General features: G+C 28.9%; 1 protein-coding gene across 3 annotated transcripts in view; it reads right to left on the bottom strand.

The window, feature by feature from the left end:
* LOC111617926 overlaps positions 1–18,464 on the bottom strand; it is a 46,052-nt gene that overhangs the window by 6,276 nt on the left and 21,312 nt on the right. For all 3 annotated transcript variants that reach the window (XM_023359294.1, XM_023359293.1, XM_023359295.1), the window contains 4 exons: positions 8,601–8,816; positions 6,252–6,376; positions 5,320–6,177; positions 86–4,636 (listed from right to left, as the gene is read on the bottom strand). In XM_023359294.1, coding sequence (XP_023215062.1) covers positions 86–4,636; positions 5,320–6,177; positions 6,252–6,376; positions 8,601–8,816 — 5,750 coding nt within the window. The remainder of the gene's footprint in view (positions 1–85; positions 4,637–5,319; positions 6,178–6,251; positions 6,377–8,600; positions 8,817–18,464) is intronic.

An 18,464-nucleotide genomic window follows, 5' to 3' on the forward strand; every position in this document is an offset into this window, starting at 1 on the left:
CCATTAACAAATCAGGGAATAATGTTTTAAAAGTTGATGATAATATATAACTTAATTATTAAGTATAAAAAAAAAAATTAAGTACCTCTAAGTGCAGTCAATTTTCTAAGAACTCCTGATGTTGAAAAGAATGATGAAGTGAAAGGTCGGGGTCGAGTTGCGGGAGGCATGTAAAGCTTTGCACGAATGCTTAGTGGGAGTGTGCTGGACTTACTGGATGAGGAGCTACAAACTTCTCTTGGAATATTACCAGAACTTAATGACATAGATGGCATTGATTTGGAAGTGGAAGATTCTTCATCTACTTCAGGAATGGCTTCAGTAGATGTGAGTGATCTATAAAATGTGAGAGAAGTGGATGATGTTGGACTGTTAGGCAGATCATCAAGACTTAAAATACTTTCTTCTGAAGATTTAAAAGAATAATAACCAGTGTCACGAAATGCACTTTTGTTACTTCCTGTCTCTAGTTCTGATATATTTCCAGTGGATTTTGTTGCTAACACTTTTGCATTCTTTTTAGCTATTCTATAATTTACAGATAATAAATCATTTTCACTACATGCTTTTTCTTTACTATTAAGTGAAACAGAAATCCTGGTACATTGTTTAATTTCATGTGTTTCACTCATAGGCATCTCTCTCACAGATTCAAAAGACTGCCTGCTAATATCATATGATGCATCACTATTTTCTTCTAGAGCATCAATACTCTCAACACTTTCTACTCTATCTGTAGGAACACTAATTTGAATACTGGATGATTTTTCTGGTATAAAAGTATAATTGGATGATGATTGTCTAGATATATTGGCAGTGAAAATATTTGAACAAGAATCCATATTGGAAGATCTTATTTTATTTGTTTCTTCAGTTTTTGATAAATAATCAAACTTATTATCTTGTTCAGAAGTATCACTATTTGCATTTGCAGAACTAATAAAGGTAACTTCAATATTTTGATGCTTATTCTCTTGTGATTTAAGACTATTGCACATGTTATCCCTCCATATAGGAACTTGATTTTTTGAGTATTCATTTGGATCATAATTACTATCCAGATATAATAAAAAATTATTGCACTTCTCACTATTTGTATGATCCCTTTCTAAAATCAATTGTTCTGTTAAAGCCATTGACTTATTCCTAGAATTTACCAAAGTATCACTGCTGCTAAATGATATATCTTCTTCTATTGTAGAAATTTCTGAGTTTATGTGAGATTTCATAACAAGTGATTCAGGTAAGTTACCATTTGAACTTTCTAAAAGGGCAAACAGTTCATCCATTTCATGAGAAATTTCTGATTCAGTAGGAGTATTGTCTGAATCATCAAAACTAGGAATGCTGATACTAGCTGATACTGTTGTTTCTGATCCAGATTCAGAAGGTGTTTTGCTCTTGATGGAACTCTTTCTTTCTACAGGTTTAGAACATTCTACATCAGAACTATCTTGAGTGTCGCTAGGATTGTTCAACATCTCAACATTTTTCAAAAGTTGACGCTCTCGCCTTTCTCTTAAAGGAGAATTATTTCGACTAACGCTAACAGTATGCATAAGAGCTATTATTTGATTTTTAATGTATTGTCTAGCATGAATCATATCACTTTCTTGAGTTTGGCTATTTCCACTAGAATCAAATATTGATTCTGAAGTTATTTTCTTCAAGGATGCCATCAGTTGTTTACATATGTACAGAGTTTCTTCTGAGATTGTAGACTCATTATTAAATTCCGTCAAACCCATTAAATTATTTTGAAGTGCTGTTTTATTTGAATCAAATTCAGAATGCAGCAATGAATTTTTGTAGCCAGAGAGGTTATTTTCTGCATCTGTTAATTCTTCTTCTGATTCTAATGTATCACTACCATAATCACTGTTATTACTTCCAATAGTGCTACTACAGCTACTACTACTTGGTTCTTCAGCTGATAAGGATAGAGGAGATACTGTCTGCATTAACTTTGCAATTTGTAATTCTAACAATTTCCAGTTATCTAAACCATTGTTATTACAGTTTAAAGAATCATTTTCAGATAAATTTCCAATTAATTTTGTAGAATTAAATTTTGCTACACAATTATTAGATCTGTTCATAACATCTGATTTATATTTTTCATCATCTAAGTTAGTTTCATAAGATTTATTAAGCATACTAGAACTTAAATTTCTATTAACATTCTTTTGATATTTATAATCTGTTATCAATGAATTAGTTACTTGATTAGTTTCATTTTCAAACAGTTCTTTAAATAAAGTTTGAACATCATTTAAAATTTCTTCTTTTTCATAATTAAAATGATTACCTGTACTTAAAAAATTAACTGGTAATTCTGTCTTGTTAATCTGATTTGTTTCTTTCTCGATAATTAATTTCTTCTGTTCTGGCAAACACGTTAACTTATTTGGAGGATTATTTAGAGCTTTATCCAATTTATTTTTTTCTGTCACTTCATTATCTGATAATGTCTCTTTATAGGGCATTTCTGTAGGGTTTTGAAGTAAATTTTGATTACAGAATTCACCTTCAGACAATTCTGTTCCTATTGAACTAACTGAATCTGTGCGTGTCCTTTTATTTATAGAAGTTTCATCATCACTACTGACACCTCCACTCTCGTCAGTTAATTCTGAATCATCAGGATAGCAGAAATGGCCAGCTTCTGATAATCCTGAAGAAAAATATTTTTCTAGTCTAGAAATTGCCATAGTTTTAAGATTTTCTCTACTCCTATTATTATTATTATTATTATTGTTATTTTCATTATAAGTTGATTCAGAGGTTTCTGAATTGGTATCAATTCCATCTAAATCCTGTTCACCTTTCCTTGCTGTTAACAATAATTTTGGATCTTCTAAATTATCATCTTTTAATCTCTTTAAATTACTAGTAGTTACAATGTGTGGAGAACATTTCTCACTTTCTTCACAGCTCTCCTCTGTAATTGTGTGTAAAATATGTGGCAGTGGATGACAATCATAATTACTGTATGCATAGGAACTATATGTAAATTCATCTGAAGATGAATCTGTGAGAAACACATCTTCTTCACTGTTACTCTCACTTGATTTTGTACAAAATGCAGCATTTATTTCTTGTTCATTATTTCCTTGTAAACTTTCAACAGCATGCTGATCTAATGACTGTTCTACTTCAGTGATAGTTGTTGAAATAATAACCTGTTCTTTGTTTTCATATGGCAACTTTGGTTCACTTGCTAATGAGTCAGAAACTCCACAAAACTCATCATTAAAACGATCCACTTCTAAATTGTCTGCTTCTACAATTCGAAAATCATCATTGCTAAAATGCCAACTTTTTTCACAGTTTTCTGCCTTTACACAACTAATCAACTCATGCATAGAGTTCATTACACCGTCGTTTACGTTTTCCTTTTCACGGGAAGTAGATTCACACCCCAAAGGAAATGACCAGGTTTCTTCTGTAACATCTTCCATTTTAAATTTAGAATCTTCATCTTGATAATTATCCATTTTCATCAATTCCTCATTAGCCTGAAGAATTTTTTCTCTGAGAGCTAGACTCCTCATACGGCCATAAGATTCACTCTCTATAACAGTGTCCTGAGAATCAGTGTCTGACTCAGGCTTATCCAACTCCTCTCCACCAGACTGTATTTCTAGATCTTGTTTTGAATCTTCCCATGACCCACAAGTCTTCCTAGAATGTTTAACAACTTCCATAACAGCTGCAGTTTCCCATGTGGCATTCAATCGTTTTTGTAGTTCATAACAGGCTTCCCCAGAGTTAAGTCTGTCGACCTCACGTGTACTGCTCTCCACTGGGCTCTGTTCACACATCACAACGTCGTTTTCCCCTCTACACGCCACGGACACGCTATTGGCTTGGTCCAATCCGTGACTAACAACAAAGGGCAGTGCCTCCTCATTCTTTGTCATCTCTTCGTCATTATTTACGTTAGCTTCGTCAGATGGCAATATAGATCCCACGTTACAGGTCGTTTGGTTAAGATTTCCGGCCAATAGCTGCCGACTTTGTTCTATAATAGCCCTATTCTCATCCGAATTTAGGACGTTCGACGGACTACTCCCTTCGCTCGCAGCTACTCTTATTTCCTGATCTGGTCTGATTAATTCGATACCTTTCATTTCCCGCGCATTTGTAAGTGAAAGAGCGCTATTACTTCCGTTTTCCTTCGACGAGTAAGACTCGATACGAGAGTGAAACCGGTTGGCGGCGGCGCCATTAAACAATAGACTTGCTTCTAAGTGGTTCTTGGAGAGATTTATAGCTGTAATTTGACAATTCCGCTTCTCGTAATGAGAAAACTCGTTGTCGCAGTCACTACACAACTCCCAATCGCTATCTTCGATACACAGCGTGCTGCCGTACATTTGGAATCGTGACGTCACACGCAGCGTTTTCGGGCTCTCGGTTTCTTCGTCTTCGTCTTCGATGTAAACAATTCTGTAGTAATCCAGATTCAATCTGTATCTTTCCAAGTCTTCTGTCCCCTCAAGCTGTGTGTCAGTATGGGAGAATGTTAAAAAGACATAACCTTCACCGGGGAATGGGATAGTTAGAGGGATTCGTTCGTTAATGGGGGTAGAATGGTTAATGGCACAGCCTGTATAATAGGGACTATCTAGTGCTGCATATTAAAAAATAAATACATACAAACTATAAAATCTTATGAACGAGAGAAGCATAATTGTAACTAAAGCGAGAATGCCGATCCAATTGCGTTTCGCTAACGTAAAACGCCCAATATGCTTATATACTGTATATATATATATATATACACCCCCGAACGAACTAGATCTGCATAAAAGTCAAAAAGGGCATTGTTTGGTTACAAACAGGGCGGACGTGGCACTTCAGAAAGCGGGCGGAACCGAAATTAAGATCTAACACGCCAAAATGGGAGTAGTAAATTTGAAAAGAGGAACTGAAAAGGTTCTGTTTAGTATTCTGTTTCTGTAGTCTTATCTATAAATCAATGTAGGCCCTACTCGACCTGTCAGGCGGAACTGCTACGGTTACTTCAAATGTAAGAAAACACAACAACACTTTTAATCTTCCCCCGCATCGCGGTGTCATTTATATTATAGACGATAACAAACTTGACCGGATTTGTAAAAAAACAAGAACATAAATAAAAAGTAAAGAAGAAATACCAGTAGCGTGTTGCGTGCATTGTTATCCACCATCGCACACGAACAACATAATTAAAGCAGTGCTGCGGTATTATATAGACTAACGTGCAAACTTTGTTATCGATCGGCATTATCGCGAGCAAGAGTTACATTTATAAAGCGCGTAGCAAAAACTTACCGCTGTGCGCCCTTTCCCTCTCTTCTTCGTTCGACTTTCTCTTCTTTAGAGTGACCTTTCTGAATATGACCCCGGTCGATTTCTCCACTTCCGATTCGCTGATACTCGAGGTGGAACCGCTGGCGGGTCGTACGTCAACGGGTTTCAGATGAGTCGCCCTGGGTGACGTCGAATAAGCTGAATCCGTATCTCCTCCCGATTTCTCTTTAAGCGTGGGACTGCGTTTAGTGGTCGAAGAGGCAGTGGGAGATCCGCACCATCTTTCCTCGACCTCGCTACTGGCCGAGCAAGATCTGGCGTGCGGACTATTGCGTCGACGCGACGCTTTGCGAGCGCCGTCGGGCGACACTGAACTGGACGAGCTACCGCTTTCTGGTTTCGATAGTTTCCTGATAAGGTTCGTCTTCTCCATCTCTTCCGAATGATAATTCCTGCTGATTTCCGCTAACGTCTCGACCGACCTACTGATTTTCTTTAAACGCGCGGACTCGGGAATCAGCTCCACCGGCTCCGATTCCGGTTCGTTATGCCCGAAGCGACGTCTGATTTCCTGAACCAGGTTGCTATCCGCACCCTTCCAGTGGCTCGTAATCTCGTTTACCGGCAGGAATCGAGTCTTTTCATCTAGGGCCGGCTGCGATTCGGATCGCTTCAAATTACCAAACAATCTGCCGTCTAACGGCAGTAGTTCCAATTTCTTGAATTGTTTGCGGATGTCGATGGTGAAAGGCAATTCCGATTGTTTCTTTCCGTCTGCCTCCTGATCCCGAACGGGTTCTCCAACTTTTGCTTCTTCGAGATCAGCCGATTTTAAGTTGACTGCGTTTCTAACTCGATGGCGATCTCTATTTATAGAACCTGTTTGGAATCCTCGGTAAGAGATTATTTCCTATAAACAAATCTTCAATAAAAGCAATCGTCGTAAGACTTACCTTTTTGACGTGCTTCGAGGATTGCCCTGAGTAACAAGTCACCGGCGGGAGCGCGTCGCACTCTTCTTTTACTCGATCGACGACAGAATTCTTGCATCCATTCTCCCGAAGCAGCTTTAAATTCCCTTTTTATGAATCCGAGGGAGGAAAAAAGTATGTACGAATCAAATTGACAGCACCACCGAAATTTTTTTCGTCTTAAGTAAATAACCAACCTTTCATTGAAATCGGTCTTAATTTATTTTCCAGTAAAATGCAAATATTTACTATTCGCTCCAGAAATTTTTCGAAAAATAATTTTTTCTCTAATCCACAAAAACTGATTCTAATTACGAATCCCCGTAATATATTTTCTCCCAACATTCTACGCATTAAAAACAAAAAAAAAAACTGTCCACAAACGAAACTTGTTTCTAGCTAATGAAATCAGCTAGGAAGTAAAATAACCCAAATAAGATGATTTTCTAATTAACAAACAATTTAATCTTAACCTTTACAAAATGCCTTAAGCTTGATATTTTTCCGTCGAAAAATGTAATTCATAAATGGCAATCTCATCATCTTTAATCCCTATTTAATTTTCCGTCATAATGTCGCCTTCTAGGTATCGACTTACCCACTCAACCGAACAAAACAATGGGTTATTTGTCCGAAATGAAATTATTTTATGGCGAAAACTTACAATTAGGCATAACTCCATAAACGAAATAGTGCGATTACATTTTCAATATTTAATTAAGTAATGGTTTCCTATTAAGTAATCGAAACCGCTACGATAATTGAAGGTGAAAAAAACTTTTTCCGGCTTTTAAACACGAAATTCAAATATAAAATATGAATTTTTAAAACGTCACTACACATTATCAAAAATTTATAATTAACGATTTAAAACGTGTACTGCAACGGATAAGTTACAATTATGCTAGTACACCCTTAATAAAAATTACTGTAAGAATTAAGATATTTCTGCCAAATTTTAAATATTTTATGAATCATACTTATTAGAAATAATCCGATAATGTGCTAAAATTGTATCCATCGGATCATCATTACAATAGAGCCCAATTCATGGAAAGAAAGGCTTTGCAAAACTCGATATAATTAATTAATTAATAATTTTAAACGATTTTTTATTCAACTTTTAAATAAAAAATCGTTTTAACTTTAGTTTTAGTAACGATTAAGTAACGCAACTGTACAGAGGAAAGTTTAAAAACAAAGGAAATTGTTTCGGATTTCATTTTATTTATTTTTAACGTAATAAGATTCGCATTTAAGAGTAATGACTTCTTGAAAAAAATTTATTATATTTTTACAATAAAATTTATTAATTTCAATTCGTTTTATAGACTTATCCCGTATCTAGATTAATATAAGATCATTCTGGATAGTTCACCGACATCACCAGAGCCGGATTAGACTTACCGTCCTGCGCTGTAAAATATAAGAGCGCCCTTTCTCTACACGCTACTAGAGGCCCTAAACTAAAGTTCTAGCTTTTTCGGTTTTGGATATCACCATAACAAAATCGTCGTTAACAAATACTGTATAATTCTGTTTTTACAAAATTTAAGCCGGTCTCAAATGAAAGAAAAATCGACTAATGCTTTCTAATAAAAAGAAAAATAATTTCTCATTAAACCAAAATTTAAGAAAACGGATATGTAGAATTTGTTTTGTCTTTTATCAATCGAATTTAAACATAAAATACTTCTTGAAATGATCGAATTGTTATAATAAAGTCAACCTTTAAATTATCTTAAAACGCAGTTTGAACAGTTTAGTCATTAAGTCATAAAAATAATCGATTATCGATAAACTGTTGTAAGACATTTAAAAAACTTGTTCGGTTTCAATATTTTATATATATATATCGAAGGTTTTGTTTTCTGGAGTGAATGACGGATTCAACAGGTACAAAGATCGATAAACAGGTAAAGCAGACGATGCGAACTCTCTCTCCAAAATTCCAATCAATCATAACTATAATATTGATAATACCATTCGTTCGAGAAATGAAACCGGATTATTTAATCGATCGACATAACAAATCTGACAATTTAATCGTTCACTTTAGTGTAATAAGAAACTAGACAACAATAGTACACTAGTTTCTACGTCACACTCGATGATGTTTTTATTACGCCCCCTAGTGTTTAAAAATCATCAAAGGAAGATGATGATTTTTTTAATTAAATAAAAATAAATAAATATATAAATATTCTTTGATAAGTCGAGACCACGCGTTCAGGAATGAAGACGGCAATTTTAGCCACGTCTCCGTTTATTTTATTATAATATGTTTTGTTCCGTAAGCCCACCGGGTATTGATCTAAAATTGTTACTTACATTTGTTTTCGACAGACAACGCACACCCACTGCTTGTCGACGTCGCCATACTGCCTGCATGCCTTACAGACCTTCTTGCGACAGACGGCACACAGTGCACCGCGGTTGATCAGACGGCCTAGTTCACTTGTGCAGCGGGCGCAACACCTGCTAGTGTCGAGTCCCTGGCGTAGCGCGCCGCGCCTGCGGAGCGACTGGAGTTCCATTTTTAGAGGCCTGCAAAGAAAGAGAGAAGAAATAATGAAAAAATAAAAAATACAAGTACAGATATGCAGAAAACTTGTAGATTTGCTTTAATGGAGCAGCTAGTGTCGCTTTACTAAACTGGTTTAAGATTAATTGTATCATGACACAAGAAATTCAATTTTTTTTTATACATATGCACTACGTTTCTTATGGAATGTTTTAATCAATTAGTTTACTGTAGATTGATGTCTAAAAGTTATACATATAAATTGAGATCGTAAAAGTTACCCTAACGGCATAAAACACTTATGTTTGCAGTTTATTATTTAAAAAAAACTCTTCTACCTTCATAATTATGCAATATAATAATTAATAAAAGACCGTTTCTCTTTCTTACGATTATTGTTTTTGAAAATTTTCTTCATTATTATTGTGTGAAATTCTTCCATTAGCAGTCTTAAATTGTGAATATTAGAAAATATATAATCTAATGTATTTATGCAAACGTATAAAAATCTTTCTTTGGTAAATAAAAACGCAATACGGCATTAATTTAGTTATGTTTACTCAAGAATGACAACTGATGCAATTTGAGTTGTCGGTATGGATAAACACAATTCATGTCTTTGAAGTAATATATATGAACAGTTTTCTATTTAAATTATAAATTAGAGAATCTAAGTTCACAAATAAATTGTAATAAATAAATTATATCTTAAAATTCCAAAGAAAATGCGTGCTGTAAATATTGATTTGTGTAAATAGAACGTGATTTAATATCCGGATCCCAATCATTACGGACAGGAAAATGATAATTTTGGTAATTATTCAAACAGAAAATGAAAAACAACCCACAAATATTTCAATAGGTGAATAAAATTAGGTTAAAAAGAAAATTACTACTACTTTCCGAAAATAGCATAAAATTCTCATCTGTAACTGAATTATTCTGGAGAATGATTTATTATATTACGTAATATAGTACCTCTCAGATTATACGAATTTTTGAGTTAGAACTTCTAGTGAACAACACGCAACTTTATCAGAATTGTTAAACGAGGTGTGTAAATGTGTAAATACAATGAGCGCTGAAAACATTTAATTTATCTCGGGTTATACAGTAAATTAAAATAATTATTGGCAATAAAATCGAATGTTTTGCAGTTGACATAAAAATACTAATTTACAAAATATCCAATTTTGTAATTCGTGAAAAGTTTTCGTTTCTCAACTGCCAGAGAGTTCATCATAGATAAAATATAGGAAAATCGTGGGGAAAAATCTTTGCAATTTTTCAAATTAGTAATGAGGGATTTTACCCTCATGTGTAATTTAATGACTAATGTTTCCAATGACAATACCTATTCTTATAACAACATTCATTAGTAACAGTGTTCTGATACTTGTGACCAAAATTGCTGTAATGTTCACTTCTACACTAACTAACAAATAAATGTTTAAAAAACTCAGAGAAAACAAAGAATAAAAGTTTGCTTTAAGCCTATTATAGAAAATTCATTTGAAGTTCTAATTTAAACATTAATGTACTGTACTTATGTTAAATCTAGTGAATTTCCTAAACTAAATTCATTATTATTATTGTATACCCTTAAACATTTATTATTTTATATATTTCCTGTATATTCCTTTACACACTTACTTCATTTAAACTTACTCCTATACTTTAAAAAGCACAAAAAAGTAATAAATTTTTATATATCACTAATTTTAAATTCTAAACATTAAAGTTGAATTAACAGCTGTCTTAATTGATGATCCTATATTCTAATGATCAAAATAACAAACATTCCTGTTAAAAACTTCTAGTTTTAAAACTTTAAATATTACATTAAAATATATAATTTTATGTAATGTGTGCTTCTTAAATTTTTATTTTAATAATTAAAACTTTAACATATATATTTAAAAATGTGAGTATTTTAGAATTTAAATAAAACAAATAATTCAAATTGAAATATTCTTGAAACTATTATAAACTTCCTTTGGTAAGAAAGGAAGTTTATTTTAAAAAATAATTGTATTACAACTTTCAATTATCAAAGTTTTCAGCTGTTTCCTCTTGCAGAATGCAGGTTTATCAAAATTAAAATTTCTTACAAGTTAGATAAAAACCAAAACTTGTACAAAGTTAACAACAAATGTCACAGCCAGCTGCTACATACTCATTTAATTCTTAAGTTATTACATATAGAATTCAGTCAAAAAATCAATATGTTTTATGATTATAATTTAAAAAAATTAGCAACAGTTTTTAAAACTTTTCAGTAATTAATCAACTTGTAAAAGCAATTCAAGTTTGACATTTATTCAACCATAATCCTTAAAAAAAAGTTATATTTATTTTGCTTAATAAAGATAATTTTTTATGATCATTCCTGTAGTTGTAGAAAGCAAACAGATATGATCATTTTCTTAAAATAATTACTTGAATACAAATGATGGTAAATTATTAGAATATTTAAACTAAATATTTAACTAAAATATATACAGTATGCTAAAAATATCAAACATTATATTTAAAACAACAATCTTAATTGATAAATAATAATAATTATATAAATTTACATATACTTACTAGCAAAAACAATCATTTTTGAATTTTTTTCATTGTTAAAAATATCAAATTTACAGTTATTTACTTGATTTATTATCATTATACTTATAATGATAATTAGGTAAATTTTTATAATAGACTGAATATATATTAAAACTTTATCATTTAGTCAAAATAGATCAATTTGAAAATTAACAGTCTGAACAATGAATATTTACAAAAGAGAAAAAAAGTGGATAAAAAACTTATTTAAAAATAAACACAACCATACATTATTATTAATATATTAAAAAATCAAAATTATTATTGAAAAAACAATCTTATTAATAATGAGTGCACATACATACATATGTACATAACAAAAAACTGTGTTTGTTTCTTTGCAAACTAATTAGAGTCTTTAATTAAAAAATGAGATACCAATATTATTCTTTAAAATAAGTGGCTAATAAAAATAAACAATTTTTTAAAAATTGCGGATAATATAAATTTTGAAATTTTATTAATTATAAAAAAATGTTCATAATAATAGAAAACCATTCAAAAGAGTTTAATATAAAATATTAAATATTGTTATAGACCTATATAAGTATTTAAAAATTAAAAAATATAACATTTAAATTATTATTATTATTATTATTTCTTCAATTCGATTAAGTGGCAGTCTTCCCCGCTTGATTGGAGAACATTGCATTTCTATTAATATTGTCCTTTTCGTATTATTATTATGTTGGGTTTTGTGAGTTATACTCGGTTCACACCGGTGGCTGTGTACTATGCCGGACCAAAGTCAAGGCATAGCAACCAAAACAAAACTGAAATTAAAGAAGTGTGTCAGTGTCTGTATTCAGGAATTTCCTAACAATGTGGCATGTATTCAATATAGTGGCCTTCTGTAGTGTTATGTATGTATTTCTACTCAATTCTAATGTTCCCAGGCTTTTGTGTAGTGTGTGTGGTATCACACCTGTACAGGANTTTACCAATTTAACAAATATTAAAAAGGTTTATTAGAACTGAAAATACTTTGACAATATAAAGTAAACTTATCTATATAAAGAGAGTAAATATTGACAAAATAAAAATTTACAAACATTTATATCAAATTGTGATATAAAAAGTTTAATATTTTATAAAAAGAATAAAAATAAATTTTTTAAATTCAATTTTCATTCATTTATTTCTGGAAAATGGTTCAACATCTACATACTGAGTTCAATGATAGCTTGCTTAAATTCCACTGAACTCAAATTACTACATTAGCATAAAGGCAATTTTCAATTCAGATGCTTAGTCTACACTGCAATAAAATTCAATTTAAAATAACTGAATTTGTATATTTTGTGAACCTTTTATTTTGAATTCTGCTCTCACATTGATCTAATAATGCTTGCAGATTTCAAAGAATATAAACAAACATAATTCCTTTATGTTATTGTAAATTGAATTTACATTCATTATCCTAACCAAGATGAACCTGTATCTTCAACTTAATTATTTATTCCCTAAATATTTATCTCATTTTAACTTTGAATAAATAAATTAAACTCTACTATATTATACTACATATATCTGTAACATATTCAAATAAATTCACTAATCTCAGTCAACTTGAAGTAATAACAATCATAAATGTATCAATACTAATGTAAAACAGCACTTTTATTGATATCAGAACAGATATGATGAATTTCATCACTTCTAGCATCAATCTCTTCAAAAGTCTGAAGTGTCTCTAAACTTTCAAGCTTTATTCTCTTTAAACAATAATCATATGTTTCAATAACCTCCATACTTTGATTTTTTTAACAATCACTACTATATTATCTTTAGATAAAATTGTAGAAAAAAAAAACCCACAAAAAATTTTTGTAGGCCACAAATAGCTACAGATTTTGGAATAAATCACACTTTATATCCTATTAATTACAAATGTCGTTCCTGGTAAACATATTAAATCACAAGTGTTATATAAATTCATTAACACTCCAAAAGTCTTTAATAATAAATCAGAAACAACTTCTTTATTAGGGTACAATATTTAACACAAATATCAGATAAAACATGTTCAATAGTTTTTGGTTCAAACTTATAAGAAAGTTTTTTGGATAATTTAGAAACAACAGAATTTTAATCCCTGAGGACTGAGCAAAAAAGTCTGAAAGCACTTGGATATTCGAGTTAAATATCCTACTCCAATAAAACATTTCTTTTTGATTTGAAATGTTATAATTTTCCAATATGTTAAAAGTACATAAAATGTATCAATGTATAACCTTATACTATAACATGCTGAAGTGATCATTAAATTCATTATATACTACATTCAACAAATTATGTGTTTGTTTTAATCAATAGATTAAAAAAAAAACACATTTTTATTTCTTTAATCTATAGATTAAAGAATTAAAAATGATTGATTCAAAGATAACAATAACAATATAAAAAAAATATAATTCATACCAAATATTTTAAGTTTTGCTTTCTTTTTCAAATTCATGAAAATTTCAGAATTTTTCCTGACAAAATAATAATATACAATACATTAAAATTCTACTTCTAATTTCAAATCAATTTTGAAAATAAAAAATTTGTAATGAGCAATTATTAGACATCGACATTATTTATTGTAACATCATCACAATGCAGGGCTGCAATTTTTAATCATATTTTTAATTTATTTAATTTAAAATATATGCTCTCCACCTCAATAGTGGATTGCCCCTGTACATCATACTTTTCCTTTAACAATAGAGTCGTGTTAGTCATCTATTAACTGCTTTCAGGGAAAAAGTTTTGAATAGAAATAATGTGACTTTCAGTTTGCATTGGAAGTTCATATATAGTTAATTGGGACCTCCTGCCCTTAAGGTTTCCACATTTCATCTTGGATTTTAACTATCTAACTCCGTTCTCGAGATTAAGGAAAGACAAACTGACGACAGTGGGAATTTATATGTCTACAATTTTTTTAAATTGCAGCCCAAAAATGTTTATCATAATATATATTGAACTAATCACCATAAGAAGTTTCATTTTGTCTTGATTTTGCTATTTTTAACAACAATTTTAAGAAAAAAAGTTTCTCAATATTTCTATGGTAGGATAAAATAATTTTTAAGTTTAACTTATATTTGAGTTTAAATACTTTTATTACATTTTTTAAATCAGATTGAGACAAAGTTCTTTAAGTTATAAAATTCATGCATTCTCATACCTTTCATATAAACTTTAAATCATTTAAATCAAGATATTTTCCATTTAACATAGATATATTACAGGATTACATAAAAAATACAAATAGTTTTAAAATATGGTTAAGAAAATCCACAACAGGTTGCATAATTTCCCTGGTGAATAATATTTACGTTAAAGAAACACATTACTAAAGTTTAAAATTGTGTGTAAAATCTGTTATGAGATTTTATTTAAAAAATAATCTTCAAATTATTAATTACAATAAAAAGACATAACACTTAAATTTGAGGGTAACAAGTTTTTAAAAATGTTGCATTTTGTCTGCTGTTCTGCAATAAACCAATATATTAGGACATAAAAAGATTTAACCATACTACTATAGACAATATTCTTAGTTACATAGAATTATTACTGTATGTGAGCATATTATTTAGAATTCTATTTCTTATAAATAACTGCATTCTATAAATTTTATATTTTTAAATTTAATTATACTTAAATTTCAGGTTAATTTAAATAAGATCTATTTTCAGTAAAATTTAAATAAAAGTTAAACTCTTTCCAAAAACAGTTTCTGGAAATAATTTTGTAATATTACACTGTTTCCAAAAAGGAAAGAGTTTTTGGAAAGAGCTTAATATTACAAAATTATTTTATAATTTCTTACACTCAGTAAACTTTGTTTTATTTTATTTTTGTTAGGAATATAAAATTGCATTCTGATTATTTAAAAAATTTAAGATTACATACAATAACTAAAACTCTAAAAATATTTAATAACTGTAAATTGGTTATGAAAATTCCTAATATTTTAATTGTAAGATATCAATTTTATGAATTGTCATGAGTTTTATTTTAAGTACAAATGCATAAAATTTGTGATCTANTTATTAGGGTACAATATTTAACACAAATATCAGATAAAACATGTTCAATAGTTTTTGGTTCAAACTTATAAGAAAGTTTTTTGGATAATTTAGAAACAACAGAATTTTAATCCCTGAGGACTGAGCAAAAAAGTCTGAAAGCACTTGGATATTCGAGTTAAATATCCTACTCCAATAAAACATTTCTTTTTGATTTGAAATGTTATAATTTTCCAATATGTTAAAAGTACATAAAATGTATCAATGTATAACCTTATACTATAACATGCTGAAGTGATCATTAAATTCATTATATACTACATTCAACAAATTATGTGTTTGTTTTAATCAATAGATTAAAAAAAACACATTTTTATTTCTTTAATCTATAGATTAAAGAATTAAAAATGATTGATTCAAAGATAACAATAACAATATAAAAAAAATATAATTCATACCAAATATTTTAAGTTTTGCTTTCTTTTTCAAATTCATGAAAATTTCAGAATTTTTCCTGACAAAATAATAATATACAATACATTAAAATTCTACTTCTAATTTCAAATCAATTTTGAAAATAAAAAATTTGTAATGAGCAATTATTAGACATCGACATTATTTATTGTAACATCATCACAATGCAGGGCTGCAATTTTTAATCATATTTTTAATTTATTTAATTTAAAATATATGCTCTCCACCTCAATAGTGGATTGCCCCTGTACATCATACTTTTCCTTTAACAATAGAGTCGTGTTAGTCATCTATTAACTGCTTTCAGGGAAAAAGTTTTGAATAGAAATAATGTGACTTTCAGTTTGCATTGGAAGTTCATATATAGTTAATTGGGACCTCCTGCCCTTAAGGTTTCCACATTTCATCTTGGATTTTAACTATCTAACTCCGTTCTCGAGATTAAGGAAAGACAAACTGACGACAGTGGGAATTTATATGTCTACAATTTTTTTAAATTGCAGCCCAAAAATGTTTATCATAATATATATTGAACTAATCACCATAAGAAGTTTCATTTTGTCTTGATTTTGCTATTTTTAACAACAATTTTAAGAAAAAAAGTTTCTCAATATTTCTATGGTAGGATAAAATAATTTTTAAGTTTAACTTATATTTGAGTTTAAATACTTTTATTACATTTTTTAAATCAGATTGAGACAAAGTTCTTTAAGTTATAAAATTCATGCATTCTCATACCTTTCATATAAACTTTAAATCATTTAAATCAAGATATTTTCCATTTAACATAGATATATTACAGGATTACATAAAAAATACAAATAGTTTTAAAATATGGTTAAGAAAATCCACAACAGGTTGCATAATTTCCCTGGTGAATAATATTTACGTTAAAGAAACACATTACTAAAGTTTAAAATTGTGTGTAAAATCTGTTATGAGATTTTATTTAAAAAATAATCTTCAAATTATTAATTACAATAAAAAGACATAACACTTAAATTTGAGGGTAACAAGTTTTTAAAAATGTTGCATTTTGTCTGCTGTTCTGCAATAAACCAATATATTAGGACATAAAAAGATTTAACCATACTACTATAGACAATATTCTTAGTTACATAGAATTATTACTGTATGTGAGCATATTATTTAGAATTCTATTTCTTATAAATAACTGCATTCTATAAATTTTATATTTTTAAATTTAATTATACTTAAATTTCAGGTTAATTTAAATAAGATCTATTTTCAGTAAAATTTAAATAAAAGTTAAACTCTTTCCAAAAACAGTTTCTGGAAATAATTTTGTAATATTACACTGTTTCCAAAAAGGAAAGAGTTTTTGGAAAGAGCTTAATATTACAAAATTATTTTATAATTTCTTACACTCAGTAAACTTTGTTTTATTTTATTTTTGTTAGGAATATAAAATTGCATTCTGATTATTTAAAAAATTTAAGATTACATACAATAACTAAAACTCTAAAAATATTTAATAACTGTAAATTGGTTATGAAAATTCCTAATATTTTAATTGTAAGATATCAATTTTATGAATTGTCATGAGTTTTATTTTAAGTACAAATGCATAAAATTTGTGAATTATGATCATTAATTATTAATATAATTTAAATTCTTCATTTGAAAAGTTCATATTTTATTCACAGTTTAGAAAACAGAAATATCAAAATTTTCAGTAATTTTATCAACAAATACTAATGAATAAATCATGTATGATAATTTGTTATTCTTTTTGTACTCAATAAGGAAAACCTACTTACAAAAATAAGTTTATTTTACTTAATGAAACTAAAAAGACTTCTCATTTTAAATTTAAAAATATATGCTTGCTTTATTATTTTAAAAAGTTTTTAAAAACTCTGTTAGCATCAATTCTAATTGAGATTATAGTTACAATTAATAAAAGATTACCAACGTTTACTGAGGCAAAATGAAGATAACTTATTAATGAATTATCTTCATTTTACCTCAATTTAATTATAATGTAACAATAATATATTATATTTTAATTGAAATCATGTTTAATAACAAAAATTATTTTTGTTGAAAAAAAATTAAAAATACTGCAAATTTTTCCTTTTTACATCTTTCTCTAATGAGAGATTTTGAAATTCAAATGAAAACAAAATTGTTATTTTTGTTTTCCTTTATCTTTTTGCTACAGTAGTTATTTATAGTTTATTTCTTACTGTGTACTTGTATAAATATTGATGCATAAAACTACCATTGTGAAACTGACATGTGTAACTGCAGTTCCTATACTATAATCAATATTGATGTTTAAATTTCTATAAAAAGAATAAATTTAGATACTAAAGCAAAAAAAAAAATGAAAATATTGCTTCAATAAACTTATACATTATATTTATAATATTGATTTATTAAGAAAATTTAAAAATATACATACTTTTTGTTAATTTTTAATAAAATTTATTTACAGTACTTTAAAAAATATATATCAATATATCAATATTGTTATGGTTAATTGATTTTAATTATTTTATTAATAATAAATATGTTTGATAGTATTGTTTATAATAATAT

The sequence above is a fragment of the Centruroides sculpturatus genome, unplaced genomic scaffold (assembly GCF_000671375.1).
Source record: "Centruroides sculpturatus isolate CEXI.00-Female unplaced genomic scaffold, Cexi_2.0 scaffold57, whole genome shotgun sequence".
Lineage (NCBI taxonomy): Eukaryota > Metazoa > Arthropoda > Arachnida > Scorpiones > Buthidae > Centruroides > Centruroides sculpturatus.